Source organism: Chiloscyllium plagiosum, unplaced genomic scaffold, assembly GCF_037043375.1.
Source record: "Chiloscyllium plagiosum isolate Xiang-an unplaced genomic scaffold, Cpla_swu_hap1 HiC_scaffold_10, whole genome shotgun sequence".
Lineage (NCBI taxonomy): Eukaryota > Metazoa > Chordata > Chondrichthyes > Orectolobiformes > Hemiscylliidae > Chiloscyllium > Chiloscyllium plagiosum.
Window position 1 is genome coordinate 72,848,333 of NW_028270148.1, and position 22,075 is coordinate 72,870,407.

The 22,075-nt window shown below is 39.3% G+C and overlaps 1 protein-coding gene across 1 annotated transcript in view; it reads left to right on the top strand.

The window, feature by feature from the left end:
• The window catches only part of tiam2b (TIAM Rac1 associated GEF 2b), a 243,392-nt gene that overhangs the window by 36,615 nt on the left and 184,702 nt on the right, over nt 1-22,075 (top strand). Inside the window, exons 2-5 of the mRNA XM_043696135.2 lie at nt 2,707-3,142; nt 6,824-6,996; nt 9,450-9,674; nt 21,164-21,349. Coding sequence (XP_043552070.2) covers nt 2,707-3,142; nt 6,824-6,996; nt 9,450-9,674; nt 21,164-21,349 — 1,020 coding nt within the window. The remainder of the gene's footprint in view (nt 1-2,706; nt 3,143-6,823; nt 6,997-9,449; nt 9,675-21,163; nt 21,350-22,075) is intronic.

Consider the following 22,075-nt stretch of genomic DNA (forward strand, 5'->3'; position numbering starts at 1 on the left):
GAATCATGGAAAATCTCAGTCAGCCTCCTTTTAATTAGTCTGGTCATACCGAGCATAGACAAAAAGGTGATTGTGGCACAACTATCTTCTCAGCCCCAAGGCATCACTGAAGACATACCTGTATCAGATGCTTCATCAGTCACTTTCCTCTATCATAGGGTTAGAATTGGAGTTGATCATTGATTGCATAATAGTCAGTACCCCACACAACTCTTCAGATAATGGAGCAGTCTGCATCTGCCATTGGCATGATCTGGAGAACGTTCGGGTTTGGATTGATAAAAGCCAAGTAACTTTGGAATCATGGAATCCTTACAGTGTGGAAACACAACAAGTCCACACCAACCCTCTGAAGAGTATCCCACCCAGAGTCATTCCCCTACCCTATTACTATACATTTCCCCTGACTAATGCACCCAAACTACACATACCTGAAAACTATGGACAATTTACCTGCACATCTTTGGACTGTGGGAGGAAACCAGAGCACCTGGAGTAAACCCACGCAGACACTGGGAGAATGTGCAAACTCCACACAGACAGTCTACTGAGGCTGGAATCTAACCAGAGTCCCTGGTGCTGTGAGGCAGCAGTGCTAACCCCTGAGCCACCATCCTGCCTCCAGTTTCCTCATTTCTCCTCCCTCCACCTTGTATCAGTCCCAACCCTCGAACTTGGCACTACCTTCCTAACCTGCAATCTTCTTCCTGACCTCTCCACCCCCACCCCCACTCCGGCCTATCACCCTCACCTTAACCTCCTACCACCTATCGCATTTCCAATGCCCCTCCCCCAAGTCCCTCCTCCGTACCTTTTATCTTAGCCTGCTTGGCACACTCTCCTCATTCCTGAAGAAGGGCTCATACCCGAAATGTCGATTCTCCTGCTCCTTGGATGCTGCCTGACCTGCTGCGCTTTTCCAGCAACACATTTTCAGCATTCATCTTGAGAGGGCTAGAATATAAAAGCAGAGATATACTTCTGAAGCTTTTTCAGGCTCTGGTCAGACCAAATTTAGAATATTGTGAGCAATTTTGGACCCCATACCCTCAGGAAGGATGTATTGGCCCTGGAATGGGTCCAGAGGAGGTTCATTAGAATAAACCCAGGGATGAAAGGCTTAACATAAGCGGAACATTTGAGGACTCTGGGACTATACTCAATGGTGTTTAGAAGGATGAGAGGGGAACTGATTTGAAATTTACAGAATACTGAACGTCCTGGACAGAGTGGACGTTGGTGAGATCTTACCATTGGCAGAAGAGATGAGGACCTGAGGGTACAGCCTGAGAGTAAAGGGGAGAACCTATAGAACCGAGATAAGGAGAAATTCTTAACCAGTGAGTAGTAAATCTGTGGAATTCATTGCCACAGAAGGCTGTGGAAGCCAGGTCATTGAGTATATTTTAAACAGAGATTGAGGATTTCTTGATTGCCAAAGGATCTAAGGTTATGGGGAGAAAGCAGGAAAATGAGATTGAAAAACCTCTCAGGAGGAGTTGAGAGTGTATTGCTGGAAAAACCAGCAGGTCAGGCAACATCTGAGCAGGAGAATAGACGTTTCAGGTATAAGCCCTTCATCAGTAATGAGGCATGTGGGTCGGGGCTGAGAGATAAATGGGAGGGAGATGGCGAAGGTAGCTGGGAATGTGATAGGTGAGGGAGAAGATGATAGGTCAGAGGAGGGAGTGATGGACAGGTCCGGAGGGCAGTGCCAAGTTGAAGGCACTGGGATAATTTTTGGGGAGGGGAAATGAGGAAGCTGTTGAAATCCATGTTTATCCCGTGTGGTTACAGGGTCCCAAGGCTGAATGAGGCGTTCCTCCTCCAGGCGTTGAGTAGTAACCGTTTGGTGGTAGAGGAGGCCCAGTACTTGCATGTCCTTGGTGGAGTGGGAGGGGGAGTTCAAATGTTCAGTCCGGGGTGGTGGGGTTAGTGGTGTAGGTGAATGCAAAACCTTCACCACCACTAATGTCAGAAAACTCAACCAATCTGAAACATTGAGAACTTAATAGCAAATGTTTAACCTCCCACCAATTGGGAAACATAAATTTGCCTCCTGACATTCCCCACCAACCCACCTTAAAAACCCCATGTGGACCTGGAAAGTTCTGATTTTTGCGAAGAATACGGGATCATTTTTTGTTTGGAAGTATAGGAGTAGAAAAGCATCGAAGATCTGCTAAACCCTTTAAAATCGTTAAGACGCACTGGAGTATTGTATCTGATTCTGGACAACTCACTTAATCGCTTTGGAGAGGATACAGTGCAAATTTACTGGAGTAACACTGGGAGGGGGGTACTTTTGTACGTATTTTGATTCAAAGGTTATATTGCTTTGACATGGATAATATACATACTAAGTGAATGATGGCAGCCTTCCATTTTTTTGAAAATATCTCAATTTATATATTTGCATTTGCTTTGACTTTTAAAACCTGATCATCATTTGTGCTTTCAGTTCAGTTTTCTTAAATTTGCTTCTATTCTACTTTCCCTTACTTTTTCCAGATATGAGAGAGAGAGTGTCTGCATGTATTCAGGTGCATAGCTGTTATTAGTGAAATATTATCTTTACATTGCCAATGCGTAAATCATAATTGTTGGTTAAATGTATATGAAAAAATCTCATGTTAATAGTGCATTTATAAATTTTGTTTTATCTGTGTTTCTGCCATAATATTAAAAATCGTGTCAATTTTGCAGGACTCTAAATCCAAGGAAATAAGTGAATATTGTGATAGTGGAATTGATGGCGTTACTGCAGACACTAGTTCTCCTTCCCAGGTGTCAAGTTTACTGTGGTCACCTGGCTTCAGCTATACATTGCCACCAAGAAGTAACTCTACCAATGCAGTCGGTAATGACGTCTTGAGACAGAGCATTTATGAGAACTTTATGCGAGAGTTGGAAATGGGTCATATGTCTTTGGAAAATGCAGACCAGTCGACAGGAAGTGAGGAAACCAGCACTGATTCCTTCAGCTCTTTAGAACAATTGGATTTATTGTATGAAAAAGAACAGGGGTTTGTGCGAAAGGCCGGCTGGTTATCTTTTAAACCTCTTATTACACATCAGAAGGAGAGAAAATTGGAACTTGCACCCCGCAGAAAATGGAAACAGTATTGGGTTTCTCTTAAAGGTAATTACTGAGAGAAAAAAATTTGATTATATAGTCTCTTACTATATTTTTGGATTAAGTCTGACAATTGGCCTTAATCGCATGACCATGTGATGGATACATTTTGAATCCAGATGCTGTTGGGTACTCCCCTCCAATCAAGAGCACTGTTTTGTTTCTAAGATGCAGTACTTAAACCTGCTGTCAGTAATCCCAGTGTAGTCAAATGATGGCTGCAAGCTGTAACATAACTTCTGTCCCTTTGCTTATTAGTTCTCGAGACACAGAGATCGACATTTGTATTAACCTTTTAAAGCATTTTCTGTGTCTCTACATTTCAATAATCCATGTGCCTCCATCCATTTCTCACTGATAACTGCATCCTTGTGCAAAATGTTTCACCAGGGATACCAGTTTTCCAGCATTTCGGAAGTCTTCTTTTCAAAATGAAACACCTTTTAACTTTTGCCTGCATTTTAAGTTCATTCACCAGTTTTGCCTATTTGTTTATCTGTTACTATATTTATAATTGTATGCTTCTATTTCCACAGCTGCCTGTCATTTTTAACATGAGCAAACTTGGATACATAGCTTTCCATCTTTTCATTTGTGATTAATAAATACACTGAGTCACAAAGTTGCAATGCAGATTCTTGTGCGACATCAAGAATGACATCCTACCAATGAGAGTACCTATCCATTATTCCTATTCCAATTCTGCCCTCTGCTGTTCAGACAATTCTTCACCAGATCAATAATTCTGTGGGAAAAATAATTTGATCTCACCTAAGAAATTGATTACCTTTCTGGCATAAACTACTCTGGCTATCCTAATGTGTATGGAAGAACAAAGAGCAATGCAGTACATGAACAGGCTCTTTGGCCCTCCGAGCCTGCTCCACCACACATTGCCCTTCCAAACTAAAACTGTTAAAATTCCTCAATAAACTACCCCACCTATGTTTACTACAAAGTGTGATTTAAATATTCAAATGTTGTCAATATCTCTGAAAATGAAATGTTTGAAGCAGTGTCATTAAAAAAAAATATTCTGTAACCTGCTTCGAATAAACATGTAAAGCTGATTTATGGTCTTGCCTGGTTTAGCTGTATCTGTGAATTTTTGGTTAATGAGCTGAATAATGCCTTGTTACCAAATCTCTTTCATCAGCATAGTATTTAATGCACAGGCCTGGTCTTTTAATTAAAAATATTGGCAGAAGCACTATTATGGTTTTTCAGCCTTGTGTAGCTTTCAATCTTATACAGTGGAAAAATAAGAGGTCAGTACTCTGATATAAGCTGCTAAATAGGAACTGGATTAGGCCTTTCAGCCCATCACACCTGCTCCTCCATTTAATTGTATCATGGTTGATTAGGTCCACATTTGATTGATTAGCTCCATGTTTGTTCCAAATCGCAACATTTCTTTTTGTTAAATAAGTACCACATCTTCAAGAATCCTTACCATTTGGGCAAGTGTGCTCTAGGATTAAAAGTGCTTCCTGAACTTTAATTTCTGAATTGCATATCCACACCTTTTAAGACTATTTTTCCTGTTCTTGATTATTCCCCATCAGAGGAAGTACTTTTTCTGGAACTTTGTTACCAAATTATGGTAATGTATTGAACACCTCAAACAGATCACCACTTAGCTCATGTGATCTGAAGTCTAAGAGATTAAGTTCAAGCAGTTTATCTTCCAAGCGTAGCCTCCTAACATTTGGTGTCATTTTAGTCAACCTGCACCACAGATCCACCATTATCTTTCTCCCAAATTCTGATATCCACAATTAAACATGGTACACTAGATAGAGTTTGGCAATGGCTATAGTTGGTTCAGGATGATTTCCTGTCCTTTGTGCTTCAGTTTCCTTCAGATAAAGGCAAATATTTCATTAGGCGTTTTGTACTGTTCATTAGCTGTGTGGTTAGATTGCCAAATTTCTATAGGATAAAAGAGAGGCCATCTGGGGTATGCCATTGCAAGTCTCAAAAGAATTATCGAGGCAAATACATTTTTCAGCTCTTGACCTATAACTTTAAGTACATATTCAATATGTTTTAAATGCGATGAGAGTTTCCAACTCTACCAGACTATCAGGAATGGAATTATGTAGTTCCTCATTTCTCACTATTTAGGGAGTACTTTGATTCATCCTTCCTCATCCCAAAATAATTTTTCTCACTCTTAGCTATTTTGAATTCTCTCTGGTTTGTCCACTGGATTAATCTGACTTTATTGCTTTTGAACTCTTATGTCTGGGCTATTTTTTCTCCCTCCTAACTTGGTGCCATCTGCAGAGTTGGATATGCAATTCCGTATTCTGGTATCACAGTCATTCATGAAAAGAATCTTCATGGTGACTCAGTGGTTAGCACTGTTGCCTCGGTTCTAGGGTTTGATACCAGCCTCTGGTGACTGTCTGTGCGGAGTTTGCGCATTCTTCGCATGTGTGCATGGTTTCCTCCAGGTGCTCCAGTTTCCTTCCATAGTACAAAGATGTGCAGATTAGGTGTACTGGTCATGATAAATTGTCCATAGTGTCGAGGGAAGTGTAGGCTGGGTGAATTAGCCCCAGGAAATGCAGGGTTACGGGGCTAAAGTAGGGAGGTGGGTCTGGGTGGGATGCTCTTTGGAGGGTCAGTGTGAACCCAATGGGCCGAATGGTCTGCTTCCACATTGTAGGAATTGAATGATGCTATAAATGCCGCAATCCGAGTATCTACCTCTTATTCATCATCTATTTCCCATCTTCCAACAAAATTCTAACTTAAATAAAAAGGCTATTTCTGATTCCATACATACTGATTATATTTTTATTCATTTGAGATCTTAGTGTTACTTGCTGGATCAACATTTATTGCCAATCTCTAGATGCCCATGAGGAGCTGATACATTATACCATTACAGTCCATTTGCTTTAGGTTTACCTATATTTTGCTGATTATCTTTTGTGTTGAACCTGTATTGAGTGCATTCTGGAAGCCTGTATTTGATAGTATCCATAGATTTATGTGACTTGGAAACGCAATCAACTAGATTTCAAGGAACTATTTTGGCTCTCCATTAAACTTGCTGATGAATTATGCAAAATTAAATTTCCACTTGACAGCAATCTAGACCTGTAAGCCTCCTATTTATTTGCAAATACTTGACCCCTCTGTCCAATAACTAGTCAATATAAATTTAAGTTTTAATTTGGTTTCCATCACTTTTATAATTTCGAAAGTATTCAAACTTGAGAGTTAGACGCATTAATGACTTAATGTCAAAGCACTAGGCTCTAGTGACACAATTAGATTGACAATGCATTTGGATAATAAAAATGTCTACTACACCAAGTGAAGGAATAAATAACTTTTGTTCTATGTACTTGCTGACCCCAAAATACTTTGTCTATTTTGGTCAGTGTTTTTACAAGAAGAACAAAGAAATGCCCATATTTTGCAATGACAGCAAAACAATGGACATACAAATGCAAGCTCAGATTTGAGTTTTGGAGGGAAGTCTACAGGAATTAGTGAACTAATTGAAATGTGAAGTTTTTAAAAAAAGTATTACATTATCACCTATTAGTGAAGGCAAGGAACTATTAGGTTTATTTACCTCCATGTAATTTTCTGTTGTTAGTTTATGAAACAGATTTGTAAAATTGTTATTTCACCAAACATGCATTTTTTTCTCCTCTTTTCTTAAAGGTTGCACCCTACTATTTTATGAAACCAGTGGGAAAAACCTCATGGAGCAGAACAGCGTCCCCAGATATGCTTTATTTGCCGAAGATAGCATAGTGCAGCCTGTACCGGAACATCCCAAGAAGGAAAATGTGTTCTGCCTCAGTAATGCTTTTGGGGATGTTGTCTTATTTCAGGTTTTTCCTTACTATTTACTTATTTAATAATGTGGCTCACCCAAAATGCAAAGGTACCTATAAAGGAGAGAAGAACTACTGCTAATATACTGCTAGATTTAAAATGTTTTATTTAAAAACTTAAAAACAACCTGTGAATCCTTAATGTAAAATTTATCATAATGTCCTTCATGAATGAATGACTTCATGGGTTGATTGATCAGAAATTAAGGAATCTAATAACATTATTTAGGGAATCTGCAAACAAAATCTAGGGAGGCTAAATATTCCTCTCTCTGGATATAGTATCTTAATCCCTCCAAATATTTTGAAATCTTTTCAGAATTTAGATATGTACAGTCGCAAATGTGTTGTAAAATAGAAGACTGAATGTGTTTGCAATAATATGACATAATTATGGTTGTAATGAAAGTTAAAAAATAAGAAAGATTCATGCAAGAGTATTAATCTGTAAACCATATCAAAGAGTAAGTTGGCCTTAAACTGAAACACTTTGACAGCATGTTCTTCATGAATTCCAGTTCTTAAAGTCATAACATAAAAGTCATGTTATTTCCTTGTGGAGTTCGTAACTTGAGATGTTTCTTCATTTGATATTTGGTCTGCCACATCAAATGCCAGTGAACGTCAACTTATAAGCTAGAATTTTACAGCCCACTGGTGGAAGAATGCCATGTTGGGGAAATGGAGGCTGTACAATTTGGTGCTATACTGACAGTGCCCTGGTGCCAAGACACTACCAATGTAGTAGCCTGTGGGTGAATTGCTTATTAGCTACTTAAGAGCATCCTTCTTCACCACTATTAATTTTAGCAACAATAGACGAGTATGACACTGTCCAGCATGTTAAGTGAAACCTGGTGAACTAGTGGCTGGGCAATGCCTATTTCTCAAGTTCTCTATTTCCATCACAAGTGTCTCCCCTCTTTCCCCCAACCTCCAAGGAAAGCGCTCTCTCTCTTCTCATGTACCCATACCCTTATTTTTCCCTTCCTCTCCAACCTTGTCCACCCTGACATCCTCGACCTGGTGAAACCCTGAGCAATGCTTTTTCTAGGCTTCTTTGCTGGAAGCCTTCATTGGGGACTATAACAGTCCCAACAATAACCACCAATCCTAGTGGTACTGCTGGCTTTCTAATTGGCCACTAGCTTGCTGTGGGTGGATGTCAATATCTAGGACTCTAAGTGGAAAGACATTCCTTATAAACTTCAGCATAAATATCTAGCATTGAATATTTTAAGTTGTATTTTGTTCATATTTCTATTTTGCCATCTATTTGGCTTTATGCTTCTATCATCAATTCAATTCTTAGTCATAGTTGACCAATTATGTCTGTTCTCATTAATCAAAGTGATGAAAGTACAGTCGAGCAGCACTTACTCAGCAATAACCTACTTATTGACGATTGGTTTGAGGTCTGTCATGCATTTCGTGACTTCATTACAACCTTTTTTTTTTCAAATGTGGACCAAAGAGCTGCACTCGGAAATGAGATTCACTGCCCTTGGTATCCAGGCATAGTTTAACTGAGTGTGGTATCAAGAAGCTTTAGCAAAACTGGAGTCACTGGTAATCAGGGAAAACTCGCCACTAGTTGGAGTTGTAGCTACTCAAAGAATAATACTTGCAATTGTTGGAGGTTCATAATCTAAGACATCAATGCCTGAGTTTCACAGGGAGTTTTAAAGTCTCAAAATCAGTGGCTTCATCACTGACCTTCTCTTCTTCAAAAGGTAGCAGTGAATCAGTTTGTTGATTGCACAATATTAAGCACTATTCAGATATTGAAGCAGTCAATGTTCATATGTAACAAAACCTGTGCTATTATCGCAGGACTGTTAATCTTCAGGACCCAAGTGGGGACGTGGGTTCAAATCTCACCACACCATTTATAAAAATCTGGAATTAAGAGCCCAATGCTGATAGCTGTAAAAGCCCATGTGACTCACTAATGTCCTTTTAGGGAAGGAAACTGCCATCCTTATCCAGTCTGGCTAACATGAGATTCCAGACCTAAAGCATGGTGGCACAATGGTTAGCACTGCTGCCTCTCGGTGCCAGAGACCAGGGTTCAATTCCTGCCTCAGGCAACTTTCTGTGTGGAGTTTGCACATTGTCTGTGTGGGTTTCATCCCACAGTCCAAAGATGTGCAGGTTAGGTGAATTGGCCATACTAAATTACCCATAGTGTTAGGTGAAGAGGTGAATGTAGGGGAATGGGTCTGGGTGGGTTACTCTTCGGAGGGTCGGTGTGGACTTGTTGGGCCGAAGGGCCTGTTTCCACACTGTAGGTAATCTTAAAAAAAAACAATGTGGTTGCCTCTCAAGTGTTCTGTGGACAATTAGGGATAGGTAATAAATGATGGCCTAGTCAGTGACGCCTTCATCCTGTGAATGAATTAAAAGTAAGTTTAACGAATTAAGGTCTAATTATTCTGTCTGATTTCTAGGCTACAAGCCAGACTGACCTCGAAAACTGGGTTACAGCAATACATTCTGCCTGTGCATCAGTGTTTGCAAAGCAACATGGGAAAGAAGATACAATCAAGTTACTAAAAAATGAAACCAAAAACTTCATGCAGAAGATCGATATGGATGGAAAAATGAAGAAAATGGCTGAGTTACAGCTGTCTATTGTAAATGATCCCAAAAACAGAAAAGCTATTGAAAATCAGGTATTCTTAGATCTTATTGTTGACATCATCCTTTTGAAGGACTTCAAGTTGCAAATTTATTTATTTTGGGGAGTGCATGCTCGTGTGGGAGCACAAGATGCAAACTTTTATAATCAGCTAGTTCTTTGTTTCAACAGCTAATGGATGTGTACCAGCATTAGTGTTGTAATGCTGCACTTGTGCTTGATTGTGTAAAATGCTCTGAGCACCTTCCAAATGTGTTTAATGCTAGGAATCTTCAGACTGAATATTTGTTTCAGAATTTTTGTAGCTTCTAAATCTGTTGATGTTAATCCCTCACCTCGGTGCATAGTCTTTGGATTTTCAATAGATAGCCAAATGTCGAAGAGTTAAAGATAACTTACTGTCATCTTTTTGAGAAAGAAGGCAGGCTTGTCCGACAGGGAAACAACCTGTACTAGGGGAAGGCGAAATAGGGTCCATAGCCAGAGTAGGATTTGAACCCATGCTATTGGCAGTGGTCTGGCGTTATAAAGTGATGGTAGATATTTCAATTTGTTTTCATCATGTGGCTGATCATGAGTCTCTCTGCCTCTTAACACCTGCCAATGGCATCTGTTGGAAGGATATACAAATTGATACTCAAACTTCTCCAAGTCCTGGAGTAGGACTTGAAACCGGAGTTTCTGTCTTAGAGATAGGATTGCTAACTGTGGCATCAAAAGAACTCTCTAACTTAGTGTCAGGGAAATTACCCTCTTTGAATAGACCACACAAGCATGGATTGTGTGAAATTGACAAGCTGTTTATTACAAGCCATATGGCTGGAAGAGAAATTGACTAGGCTGACACTGTACAGGTAGACCAAGGGTTCTCTTCCTTGAGCAGTGGGCACTGGCAATTTGAAAGGGGCACAGTAATGTGGTGTGAATTACAGAACAATCAAGAGTAAAACACTATGGGAGGACAATCAGCCGCCTGGTAGCAGCACTCAGTCCGTGTTTGATCAGGAGAATCTAATCCTTTGTGAGAGTAGGTGCTAATATCTCTCATCCTGGCATCAATGGGTTTCCATTGTGGTTAGTCCACAAGTGAGGTACCTTGGTGCCTTTCAATCTGAGCACCCTTTATGGAGTTTCAGTATGGAGCAAGGCTGCCCTTAGGGCTTGGGGAGCGATTGTGCTTATTGAAGGCTAGGAAGTGGACAGTGATAAAGGTTACCTCTGATTACAAGGGGATCTTGACCAGTTGGGCCAATGGGCTGAGAAGTGGCAGATGGAGTTTAATTTAGATAAATGCAAGGTGTTTCATTTTGGCAAAGCAAATCTTAGCGGGACTTATACACTTGATGGTAAGGTCCTAGGAAGTGTTGCTGAACAAAGACCTTGGAGTGCAGGTTCATAGCTTCTTGAAAGTGGAGTCGCAGGTAGATAGGATAGTGAAGAAGGCATTTCATATGCTTGCCTTTATTGGTCCGAGTACTGAGTACAGGAGTTGGGAGGTCATGTTGCAGCTGTACAGGACATTGTTTAGGCCACTGTTGGAATATTGCATGCAATTCTGGTCTCTTTCCTATCAGAAAGATGTGAAACTTGAAAAGGTTCAGAAAAGAGTTACAAGGATGTTGCCAGGGTTGGAGGATTGAGCTAGAGGGAGAAGTTGAATAGGCTGGGGCAGTTTTCCCTGGAGCGTTGGAGGCTGAGGCGTGACTTCATCGAGGTTTATAAAATTATGAGGGGCATGGGTAGGGTGAATAGATAAGATCTTTTCCCCGGGATCGGGGAGTCCAGAACTAGAGGGCATAGGTTTAGGGTGAGAGGGGAAAGATATAAAAGAGACCTAAAGGGCAACTTTTACACACAGAGGGTGGTACGTGTATGGAATGAGCTGCCAGAGGAAGTGGTGGAGGCTAGTACAATTGCAACATTTAAAAGGCATCTGGATGAGTATATGAATAGGAAGTGTTTGGAGGGATATGGGCTGGGAGCCAGCAGGTGGAACTAGATTGGGTTGGGATATCTGGTCGGCATGGACGGGTTGGACCAAAGGGTCTGTTTCCGTGCTGTACTTCTCTATGACTCTAAATCTATTGTCAGGCTGTCTAGGGAAGTGTATTCCCCAATCTGGAAGTTGCCTCATCACTTACTGTTTGCTTTCTCGTATCTTAGTTAGTCTGTTTGGTCAAGGCTGAGGCACTCTGAGTAGTTGCTGTTGTGGCTTAGGCAGACATGGTTCCTTATGCTCTTTGTGGCCATGCTGTGGGTGGACAGGGTAGTGGATTTTCTCCCACACTTTGCGTCTAATATACAGAATACTGAATTACCTCGACAGAGTAGATGTTGGGAAGTTGTTTCCATGGGTGGGAGAAACTAGGACCTGAAGGCATAGCCTCAGAGTAAAAGGAAGACCTTTTAGAACAGAGATAAGGAGAAATGCCTTCAGCCAGAGAGTGATGCCACAGAAGGCTGTGGAGGCCAGGTCATTGAGGTAGATAGGTTCTTGAGTATCAAGGGGATCAAGGGCTATGGGTGAAAGCTGGAGAATGGGGTTGTGAAACCTATCAGCCATGATTTATTGGCAGAGCAGACTCAATGGGCTGAATGGCTTAATTTCTGCTCCTCTGCCTTACAGTCTGAATTGTATATGTCTTTTTTTTTGTGAACCACTGTACAGTAGATGGGTTCAGACAAATAATGTGAAGAAACATCCTTGTTCACACATGATACCATCTCTGGGTCACTCGGTAATGAATGGAAAAAACAGTTAGCTCCAAAGTGAATGCTTTGAACGTTTAACTCTTGATTGTTGTTTTTATGAGGAATATATTACTTTAGTTGATTTCATAATTCATAGTGTCAGATGTAAAGGAACAAATCAAAAGTAAAATGCCACATCTGTGTGTTGAAGCAAAACCACGTGTAGCTTTCACTGTGGCCCTGAGTCTGAACTTCAGTAATGTATGCTCAGTTCTTGATGACTGCCCTGTTATCTTACACTGCAACAAGGAGAATGATATGTTTAATGTGATAGCGTAAAGTGAATAGGGGAAATTGCTGTTTCATGATACTCTTGTATTCAAACAGTTCTCTGGCTTAATTTTTCTTAAATGTTGAAGTAGGTAGTTGGCAGCCCTGTTGGGCACCAAATAAGTCTGCTGTTATTGAAAGATAAATATCTTTCATGCCAGCCCATGAAAATATTAAGGTCCACAGAGAAATTGATGTAGCGAGACTAGCCCGAGTATCTCAATCTACAGGATTTCCCCATTAACGTCAAGTATACAATTTGTGCCAGTAGGATACAATTTGCAGCTAGTTTTATAGCTTATTGTCAGAAAAGTAATGATAGAAAACAAACTAAATAATTTTTTGGGTGCAATTGTTTACCAAGTTCTGTAACTGTTTGCTGCATAAATTTGTAATGGCTGTTGTGAAACTGCAAATGTTTTGATGCTTTGTAGTGTAGCGATGTTCACATTGAAATCTTTTTTAGCAATAACCCTAACAATGGGGCTTCTGTTTAATGAATTTGAGATCCAGATCTTTTCCTCTTTTGATTGCATTTATTTTGCTCATATAATTGGTTTCTGTCATGTCATGGAGTATTAGATGAGTTAAATAAAGTAAGAACCACAATGATTGATTGATTTTTTTTTTTTCTTTCTGTACAGTGCAAATTATTTGAAGAATAACTGAAATTGGGACGAAAAGAAAGCAGAACTCAGGCCCTGCATTTTTGCCCAAGTATAATGCTATAATCACTAGTGTCCTATCATGTTAATGTTAAAAGTTACCAGTCTGATTGCTCAAATAGCAGGACTGACATATGAAGAGAGACTGGATTAGTTAGGACTATATTCACAGGAGTTTAGCAGAATTGGGGGTTTGGGGGGGGGGGGTGGGGAGGCGGGAGGAATCTCATAGCAGTCTCTCAAATTCTAAAAGGAGGAGTCAGGGTAAATGCAGAAACTATGTTCCTAATGCCTGAGCAGCCTATAACCAGACTTTACAGTCTAAGGATAGAGGGTTAGGCCGTTTAAAACCAAAATGAGGAGAAAGCCCTTCACCCACAGAGTGGTGGACTGTGGAATTCTCTGCCACAGAAAGCAGCTAAGGCCAAAACATTGCTTTCAAAAAAGAGTAAGAAATAGTTATTAGGAATAAAGGGATCAAAGGGAACGGGAGAAAGCAGGAACCTAGTGCTGAGTTGGATGAAAGACCATGATCATATTGCATTGACAGAGTAGGCTCAAAGAGCCGAATAGTCTACTGCTTTTGTTTTTTATATTTCTATGTAAAAGAGGGCCAACTGTTGAGTAGACCTTTTTTAATTAACTGATTTTGAGATGTTATGACATGCTTAAGTAAATTGAGTAACCCAAATTATTTCAAATTTAGAAAGTTGTTTTAAATTGGTTTACACAGGAACTAAGGCAGGTAAATAGAGTTAAGATACAAATAAACCATGGTGGAGTAGACTTGAGAGACTAAATACCCACTCCTCTACCTTTTGGTGTTCCTATTGCATGTGTGCAAGGCATTGTGAGACTATTCTCCTTTCATTCATGCAAAATTCTAAAGTGATGCTGATTTGGTTTCAGTTGTATTACTAGTAAGTATACAAATGTGCCTCAATAGCAGATAATATTTGGTACATTTGCATTAATTAAAAGAAAGATAGTCATTGCTTGCATGTTTCCAGTAGTTGTAAAGACACTTTGACATTTTAATATGTCTGGTACGGAGTAATAAATAGGCAAAACATAATCACTGTTTTTACAGTGGAATGAGTGGTGTATTATTTCTACTCCATTGAATAGCCATTTTTTCCATATAGCTTGTTTGCCCTGGATATAGACATAATATCCTGCACTACACTGAATGATGCCTTTATGTGTCCTGCTAGAACATAGTGTTACATGATGACATTCTTGTTTCCTGGCACGGGTGGGGAAAAACCTCTCCTGAGCGCTGTCGGCTTTTCCTTTAGTTGTTAACTGTAAATCTGTAAAACTACTAAATTTCAACATAAATTGAACCGAAGCTTGCTAATAGAGACTGTAGGCTGGAATTCCCCTGAGAACAGCTGGTTCTATTTTAACGTTTGAAATTGGTACCAGATAGTCTACAGACTTAACAGCATTTCACAGTCCTCCCAAATAATACTTTTGATGTTTCTTACTCTGAGTAATTCTTCAGTCTTAGGCTACATTAAAATTGTGGGGGGTGGGGAGGAAGTGGGGATGGAACTGTGGTACTAATTGTTAATATGTTTTCTGCATGATGTCCAAATTAGTTTAAAAGTAGGAGTCTGAAATCTGAACAGTAGTTTAAAAAGAATAACTTGAGGTATTATCATTGAGACTGAAATTTTATTTGGAAATCTGCCTCATCCCCATAAATGTTTGAATATATAAAAAACACTGTGCAATTAGGTATTGTATGTATAAACACAACCCTTGAGGTTATTTTAATACTCTTTATATCTTGGCCGCTGCATAAAAAGGCACTTTGTGTGGCCATTTGATTTTTCTAGAATTCCAAAATCAAGTGTTTGAAACAAGTGGTCTATATTAGACAGGCTAACATTTTTAAAAATTAAACAATGTTTAAAATGCAATAGGTAAAGTTTTTATTTCAAACTTTACAACTGCGTCACATTTTGCTTACCCTTCAAATGGCTTTTTACAGATTGCATAAGAACACTGCATGAAATAAGATAAAGCTCATCAACAGCATTCATTCCTTTTGGCATCTTGTGAGATTGTGGTCAACTTTAGCATCTGAATAGATCAAAGTATATCCGTAAATGAGAAAATATTTTAATTCTGTAAAGGGCGACAAATTTTCTTTTTCTGACTACAAACTAGAATTGAAATTGGACATTGCTATTTTGCTGAAATACCAGGAGGGTTTTGCAAATTTAAAAAATCAAATGGGATTGTGGTGGACATTTTTAGCTTTACAAGATAGTTTTGCTTTTGAAGCAGTGAAGTTAATATATTATTGAGACCGAACAGCATCTTTGTGTCTTTGGTTAAGGAAACCTGCCTAATGACAGCCATGGATTTATAACATTTAAAAGACTAGTCCAGTTCAGTTTCTGCTCAATGGTAGCCTTCGTAATGGTAATGGTGGGTAAATTCAGCAATGAGCACCAATAACACCATTGCATGCCAAAGGGAGATGGTTAGAATCAGTACAGTTGGAGAAGATAATTGCCTGATACTTGCATGGCAAGCATCTGACTTAACACTTAGCAACCCAATTCTGACTCTTGTCCAGCTATTTCTACATTTGGATGTGGCCTATGTCAGTATTTGAAGAGTCATGGAAGAGTGATCATTGTGCAATCATCAGTGAATATCGCCACCTCCATGTAATGGTGGAACAGTGTTTTTGATGAAGCAGCTGAAGATGGTTGGGCCTAAGACACTACACTGAGAAACTCCGGCAGTGACATTCATGCTCTGATCAAGGCTGAAATGAGGCCTGAAACATGTAGCCCTAACAGAATGCAAACTGAGTGTCAGTGAACAGGCCCCGTCTGAACAAGTGCAGTTTGGTAGCACTGTCAACAATCTCTTCCTTCACTGATAATCAACTTAGAATGACAGTTGCCTGGGTTGGATTTCTCCTGCTTTTGCTTGATTGGTCATACCCAGGAATTGTCCAGGTTGGGTGGTGACCAATGTTATAACTGTACATTCAGTTCTGCTTTAACGTAATAGTTCTGTTCTTGTGCAACCCCGTGTGATAAGAAAATCGCGTAATAGCAGCACCACTTATGCTAATGGAGCTGGAATCATGTTATAACCAATACATGCTTTTAAAAATTTGCATGATAGAAATATTGACCCAATTTGTCAATCGTGTTATAGTGAATTTGATTAATGAAATTCTGTTGTAGCAGAATGACGTGCTAGAAAAGCTAGTCTAGGAGCTTGTTGTGTTCTGGAACTTCAGAAGTCTTCAGTATTATTGCTAGAATGTTATTTGAACCCCTGGTCTTTGCTGTATCCAGTGCCTTCAGTTGCTTTTTGATATCACAAAGTGAATTAAATTGCTACAAGACTGACATTGGTGATGTGGGGTTTAAAGAAGGCTAAAATGGATCATCTACTTTGAATTTCTGGCTGAAGACAGTTCCAAGTGCTTCAGCCTTGTAACTTGCATAGATGTGCTAGTCTCCCCTATCATTTGGGGATGTTTGTGAAGCAGTCTTCTCCAATGAGTTTGGTAATTATCCACATTATTCATGACTGAATGTGACTGGACTACAGAATCAAACTCCTGAGAAGGGATTGAAATCTGAAAAGGTTTTGCACTGTTTTGAGTGTATTGGGAACCATTGATTATGGAGTGAAACTTGAACCCTTTGAGATTGAATCAGCCGCTCTTGTGGAGGGAAATGTTTTGCATGTGGAGAGCTCAGATAAAGTGGCTACAATGCCATCTAATGGTCAGATTTAAAAGCTCTATTGATCAGATTTTCTCTTGTGGCTCTGTACCATCTTTTATCTACAGATAGCCCACAGTTGAACAGTGAGGTGTAAAGTATTATGATGCAAAATAATACTATTTGTTGAACATTCAATATGCAGCATAGTATTTACATTTTTGTTTTATGGATATTTAGGGTCCTAGAAATTAAAACTTTTCTACGGAATAAGCTGCTGGAGGAAATGGAAGAGGTAGGTACCAGTTAGAACATTTTAAAAGACATTTTGACTGGTACATGGATAGGAAAGGTTTAGAGGAATATGGGCCAAATTCAGGAAAATGGTACTAGTTCAGTTTGGGAAATCCTGGTTAGCATGAACGAGTTGGGCTGAAGGACCTTTTTCTGTGCTGTATGAATACAAGATTTTTAACTTCAGACAGTCAGGAATTGACACAAACAGTAAGAAAATCAATAATAGGATTAGAAATGATTTTGAACAGAGGAAATACCTACATTGAAGGTCCATTGTCTAAATTTTCTTACCTTCTCTGAAGAGGTCTATAGTTAGTTATTTTGTTTTGACTTTTCTATGATAACTATGTAATTATCCTCAAGTATAAAGCAATTATGTTTCTCAATTTCTGAAGTTACCTTTAAGTTTTCAAGGACTCTATTTTTAATACAGCCTTTCCATACAAGATCATGGTCATAGACTCATTTGCAATACAGGAGGAGGTGATGCAGCATATTAACACTATACTGTCTGTCTGTGGCACAATCTTATTACCAGGGATCCCACTCCCATTGCTCTGCAGGTTCATTTTCTTCAACTACCTGTTCAATTTACTTTTGAAATAATTGATACTGTCTAATTTCAGCATCCTCATCATAGCAAGTTCCAGGTCATTGCTGCTTGAATAAAGATTCCTCCTGTATTTCTTGCTCAAAAGCTTTAAATCTTTATTTTCCTGTCCTGTGGCATGAGCTAATAGAGATAATTTTACCATGTCCATCTTATGTAGACGTTTCCACCAATGTAAAGTCAGGAAGTGGGGATGTTCGCCTATGATTGCGCAATGTTCAGTGTCATTTGTAACTACTCAGATGCTGAAGCAGTCCATGTCCAAATGCAACAAGATCTGGTCAGTATTCATTCTTTGGGTAGCAAATAACATTTGTACCACACAAATGCCAGGCCGTGACCATCTCCAATAAGAGAAATTGATCCCTTACCTATCTATCTCTGTTTTAAACACACTCAGTTGCTTGACCACCACAACTTTCGATGGCAATGTATTCCACATATTTACCACCCCCTGTCTGAAGAAACTCCTTGTCATCTCTGTTCTCAGGGGTAGTTCTCTGTACATCTACTCTATATTCTGTATTCCAATGAGATTATCCCTCATCCTCCTAAACTCTATCGTGTACATAATCAGAGTCCTCAACTGCTCCTCATATGACAAACTTTTCATCCTTGGTTGATTCTTGTAAGCGTCCTCTGGATCCCCTTCAACACCAGCAGATCCTTAGCTATGGAGTCCAAAACTGCTCTCAATATTCCAAATGTGGTGTGACCAGAGGCTTATACAGCTTCAGCAGTTCATCTCTGCCCTTGTATTCTAGTACTCTTGAAATGAACACTAACTTTGCATTTGTTTCCTTAACTGCTAACTGCATTGTATGTTAGCCTGAACAGAGTTTTGAATTAGGACACCCAAGTCTCTTGTGCTTCAGATTTCCGAAATCTTTCCCTGTTTAGAAAATGGTCCACGCCTCTCCTTTCTACCAAAGTGCATCATCTCTCACTTTCCCACATTGTATTCCATCGTCCATTTCTTTGCCCACGCTCCCTAGTCTGTTCACATTATTCAGCAGCCTCTCCACTTCCTCAAAGCTACCTGTCATGCCACTTATCTTGTGTTATCTACAAACTTAGCAATAATGTTGTCAATTTCCTTTTCCATAAGCCTCAGTTTTGTTAATATATCTTCTGAAAAAATGCTTTAGAATTGGATGCAAAACTTTTTGTTTTGTGATAATTTGATTTTTTAATATTTTCAGAATGATCCAGATCTTTGCCTACTGCTTAGTTATATTGTAACAGCATAAATTACTGCTTAATATGTGACAAAATCAGGTATTTTGCATCTAAAATTTTGCTGCATCCATTGTCTTTTCTGAACTAAATGTTTTGGTACATCACATCAGAGTTTGAATTGGTTTTGGGCTAGTTTGCATAGAGAAAGCCCAAAAATGTTATGTGGAGCAAAGTTTGTGTATGTACGCAGATATCTGCACTAGATGCACATGATTCCTTGTATTTCCTGTAAACTTCAAAGTGGACAATGGTTGTCATTACTGTCATAAGCTGAAAAATATAGGCTATTTCTCGAAAAAGAAAGCCACCAGGAAGTTGGAAGAGTGGTTGATGGTACACCAAAGATGAGCTATGAGTTTTAAAAACAAGTAGCACTCCTTGAAAGGTACCATTTCATCGGCAATGAATTGAAATCACAGTCATGCACTACAGCTTACATTTTTACTACAGGAACTTTATAACTTGATCAAGAATATCACAACTCGTATGTCATCATGGAAAAGTGAAGCCTATCATTCATTGGTTCAGTGTCAGATCAAATTCTTTGGATCCATTTTCTTTATCTTCTGGAATTTCTTGCTTAAAAATCATTTGCAGTGTTTCAATAACACCTCATGAAAGCGTTTTCTTTCTTTTGTTGTCCTTGTAATAATTGAGTTTATGCCTGTTGAGCTTTGTTCATGTACCAGCCAGTTATGTCTGATTTATGAAAGCATCAAAAAAGAGAGTTTTCTGCAACACTGAAGGAGAACAGATTAATAATGAACTGCTGAACGTTTTAAGTTGACGTTTTACATGATGTGGTGTTTTGTAGTATTTGTATCTCCAAAAAAGCTGTCATTCTGGTCTGGATTTTTTGAGTTGTGGAGATGCTGCACATCTTCCAAAGTCGCAGCCAAGATCCAGATCTGCAAGTCCCAGCCCAATCTCCAGTGGATTCTGTTTTCACCAGTATGGAAGAGGGGTATGGTGTGAATCTCTCAGGATAGAAACTCACACTTAGCGGAGTCATTTGAACTCTATGTTGAATTTCATATAGCCCATTTTCACCTTATCATACGCTTTAAACTGCATGTTCAGAGTAGTTGTAACTGGTCTTGAAGGATTCATAAGGTCTGCAGAACTAAAAACTTCATTTTTAGAATGCCGTGAATGGGCATTTTTCTTAAATAGTAATGGCTATAATAGATATTTTGAACTTTAGTTCACCTCAGCATGGCCCTTAGAGTCTTCCCATGTGTTAATTTGGAAGGTACAATCACAACAGTGGTGGGTGACTTGGCATGAGTTGACTTAAAGATGGCAGAGGACTGTAGTAGAGGCGTGGGTTGACATGAGGGACCTTTTTGAGTTATTGGTGAAGGTTATTCAGGCCTTCCAAAGCAGGCGTAGCACACAGTGGGATTTTCGGACTCCCTTTGCTCAACTCAGAAGAAAAAGTCCTGGTACTAGAGTTTGTCACAGAACCTGAAGAGCACTTTATGTTCATTTGTGTATATATATAAATCTTGCAATTTTTCTGTATAATACTTTGCCTTTTTCATTGCTTTGTGTCAACTTGCCTCAGTTGGTAATACAGCAGTCTCTGAAATAGATACTTATAGGATTCAAGCCCTTGTTTGGATTCAGGCAGACAATTTCAATACCATCTAGTGCAGTATTGAAGTGTAGTGCCATATCAGAAATGCCATCCTACAAATGGGGCATAATCCAGAGGTTTTAGGTACAAGCAATGCTACATTATCATTGGCAGAATGTGACATGTTCTGATTATGGAGCATGTCATTTGACCACTTAAGCAAAGGAATGGTATTGGGGAATGCTGAATTTTCGAAAATAGTTGAACTTGCCATAAAATATAATTCTGACGGATTATTTTACCATAAGCAGCTTGTGTTAAATAGAAGCTAGTATTTATTATCAACAAGATAGTATGAATTGGGAACTGTGACAAATAATTCTCTACTAATGCTTTCATTATCAGATTCAGCAGTGGGAGCATAATCTGGAGAAATTTAATGTGGATCTGTTCCGAATGCGTTGTTACCTGGCGAGCCTACAGGGAGGTGAGCTACCAAATCCTAAGAGTCTCCTTGCAGCTGCCAGTCGGCCCTCTAAATTGGCACTTAGCAGACTGGGGATCTTCTCCGTCTCATCTTTTCATGCTCTGGTAAGGATTGGTTAAGAAATTGAGAGACATTTAATTTTGTTTTCTATCCTTCTCTTCACCCACAGTCATCCCTTTTGATACTCAATACAAAATTGAATCATTGTGTACAAACAACATTGAAAGTATATTATGCACGTTGTAGATAGTAATATTGGGCATATAATATTGAATATAAATTGAATGCATTTAATGAAAGTGCTAGAAGATAATAAATGGAAACCCTATATTTAAAATGGGAGATTAAAACATGTCCAGAAAACTCTAGACTAATTAGCTTAACGCTGTTGGTAGGAAAGATATTAGAATCTTTGCCCAGATGTGAAGAAAGCATCTGGAAGCTAATGAAAATGGGCATGGATTTCAAATGGGAAGGTTTGACCAAATGTAATTCATTGTTTGAAGAAATAATGAGGGAGATGCAGGATATCTGTCTTATTTCAAAAGAAATTAGTTGATGTGGCATGACTCATAAAGTTCCACAATCTATTTGTGGGCGGCACGGTGGCACAGTGGTTAGCACTGCTGCCTCGCAGCGCCAGAAACCCGGGTTCAATTCCCGCCTCAGGTGACTGACTGTGTGGAGTTTGCACGTTCTCCCATGTCTGCGTGGGTTTCCTCCGGGTGCTCCGGTTTCCTCCCACAGTCCAAAGATGTGCAGGTCAGGTGAATTGGCCATGCTAAACTGCCCGTAGTGTTAGGTAAGGGGTAAATGTAGGGGCATGGGTG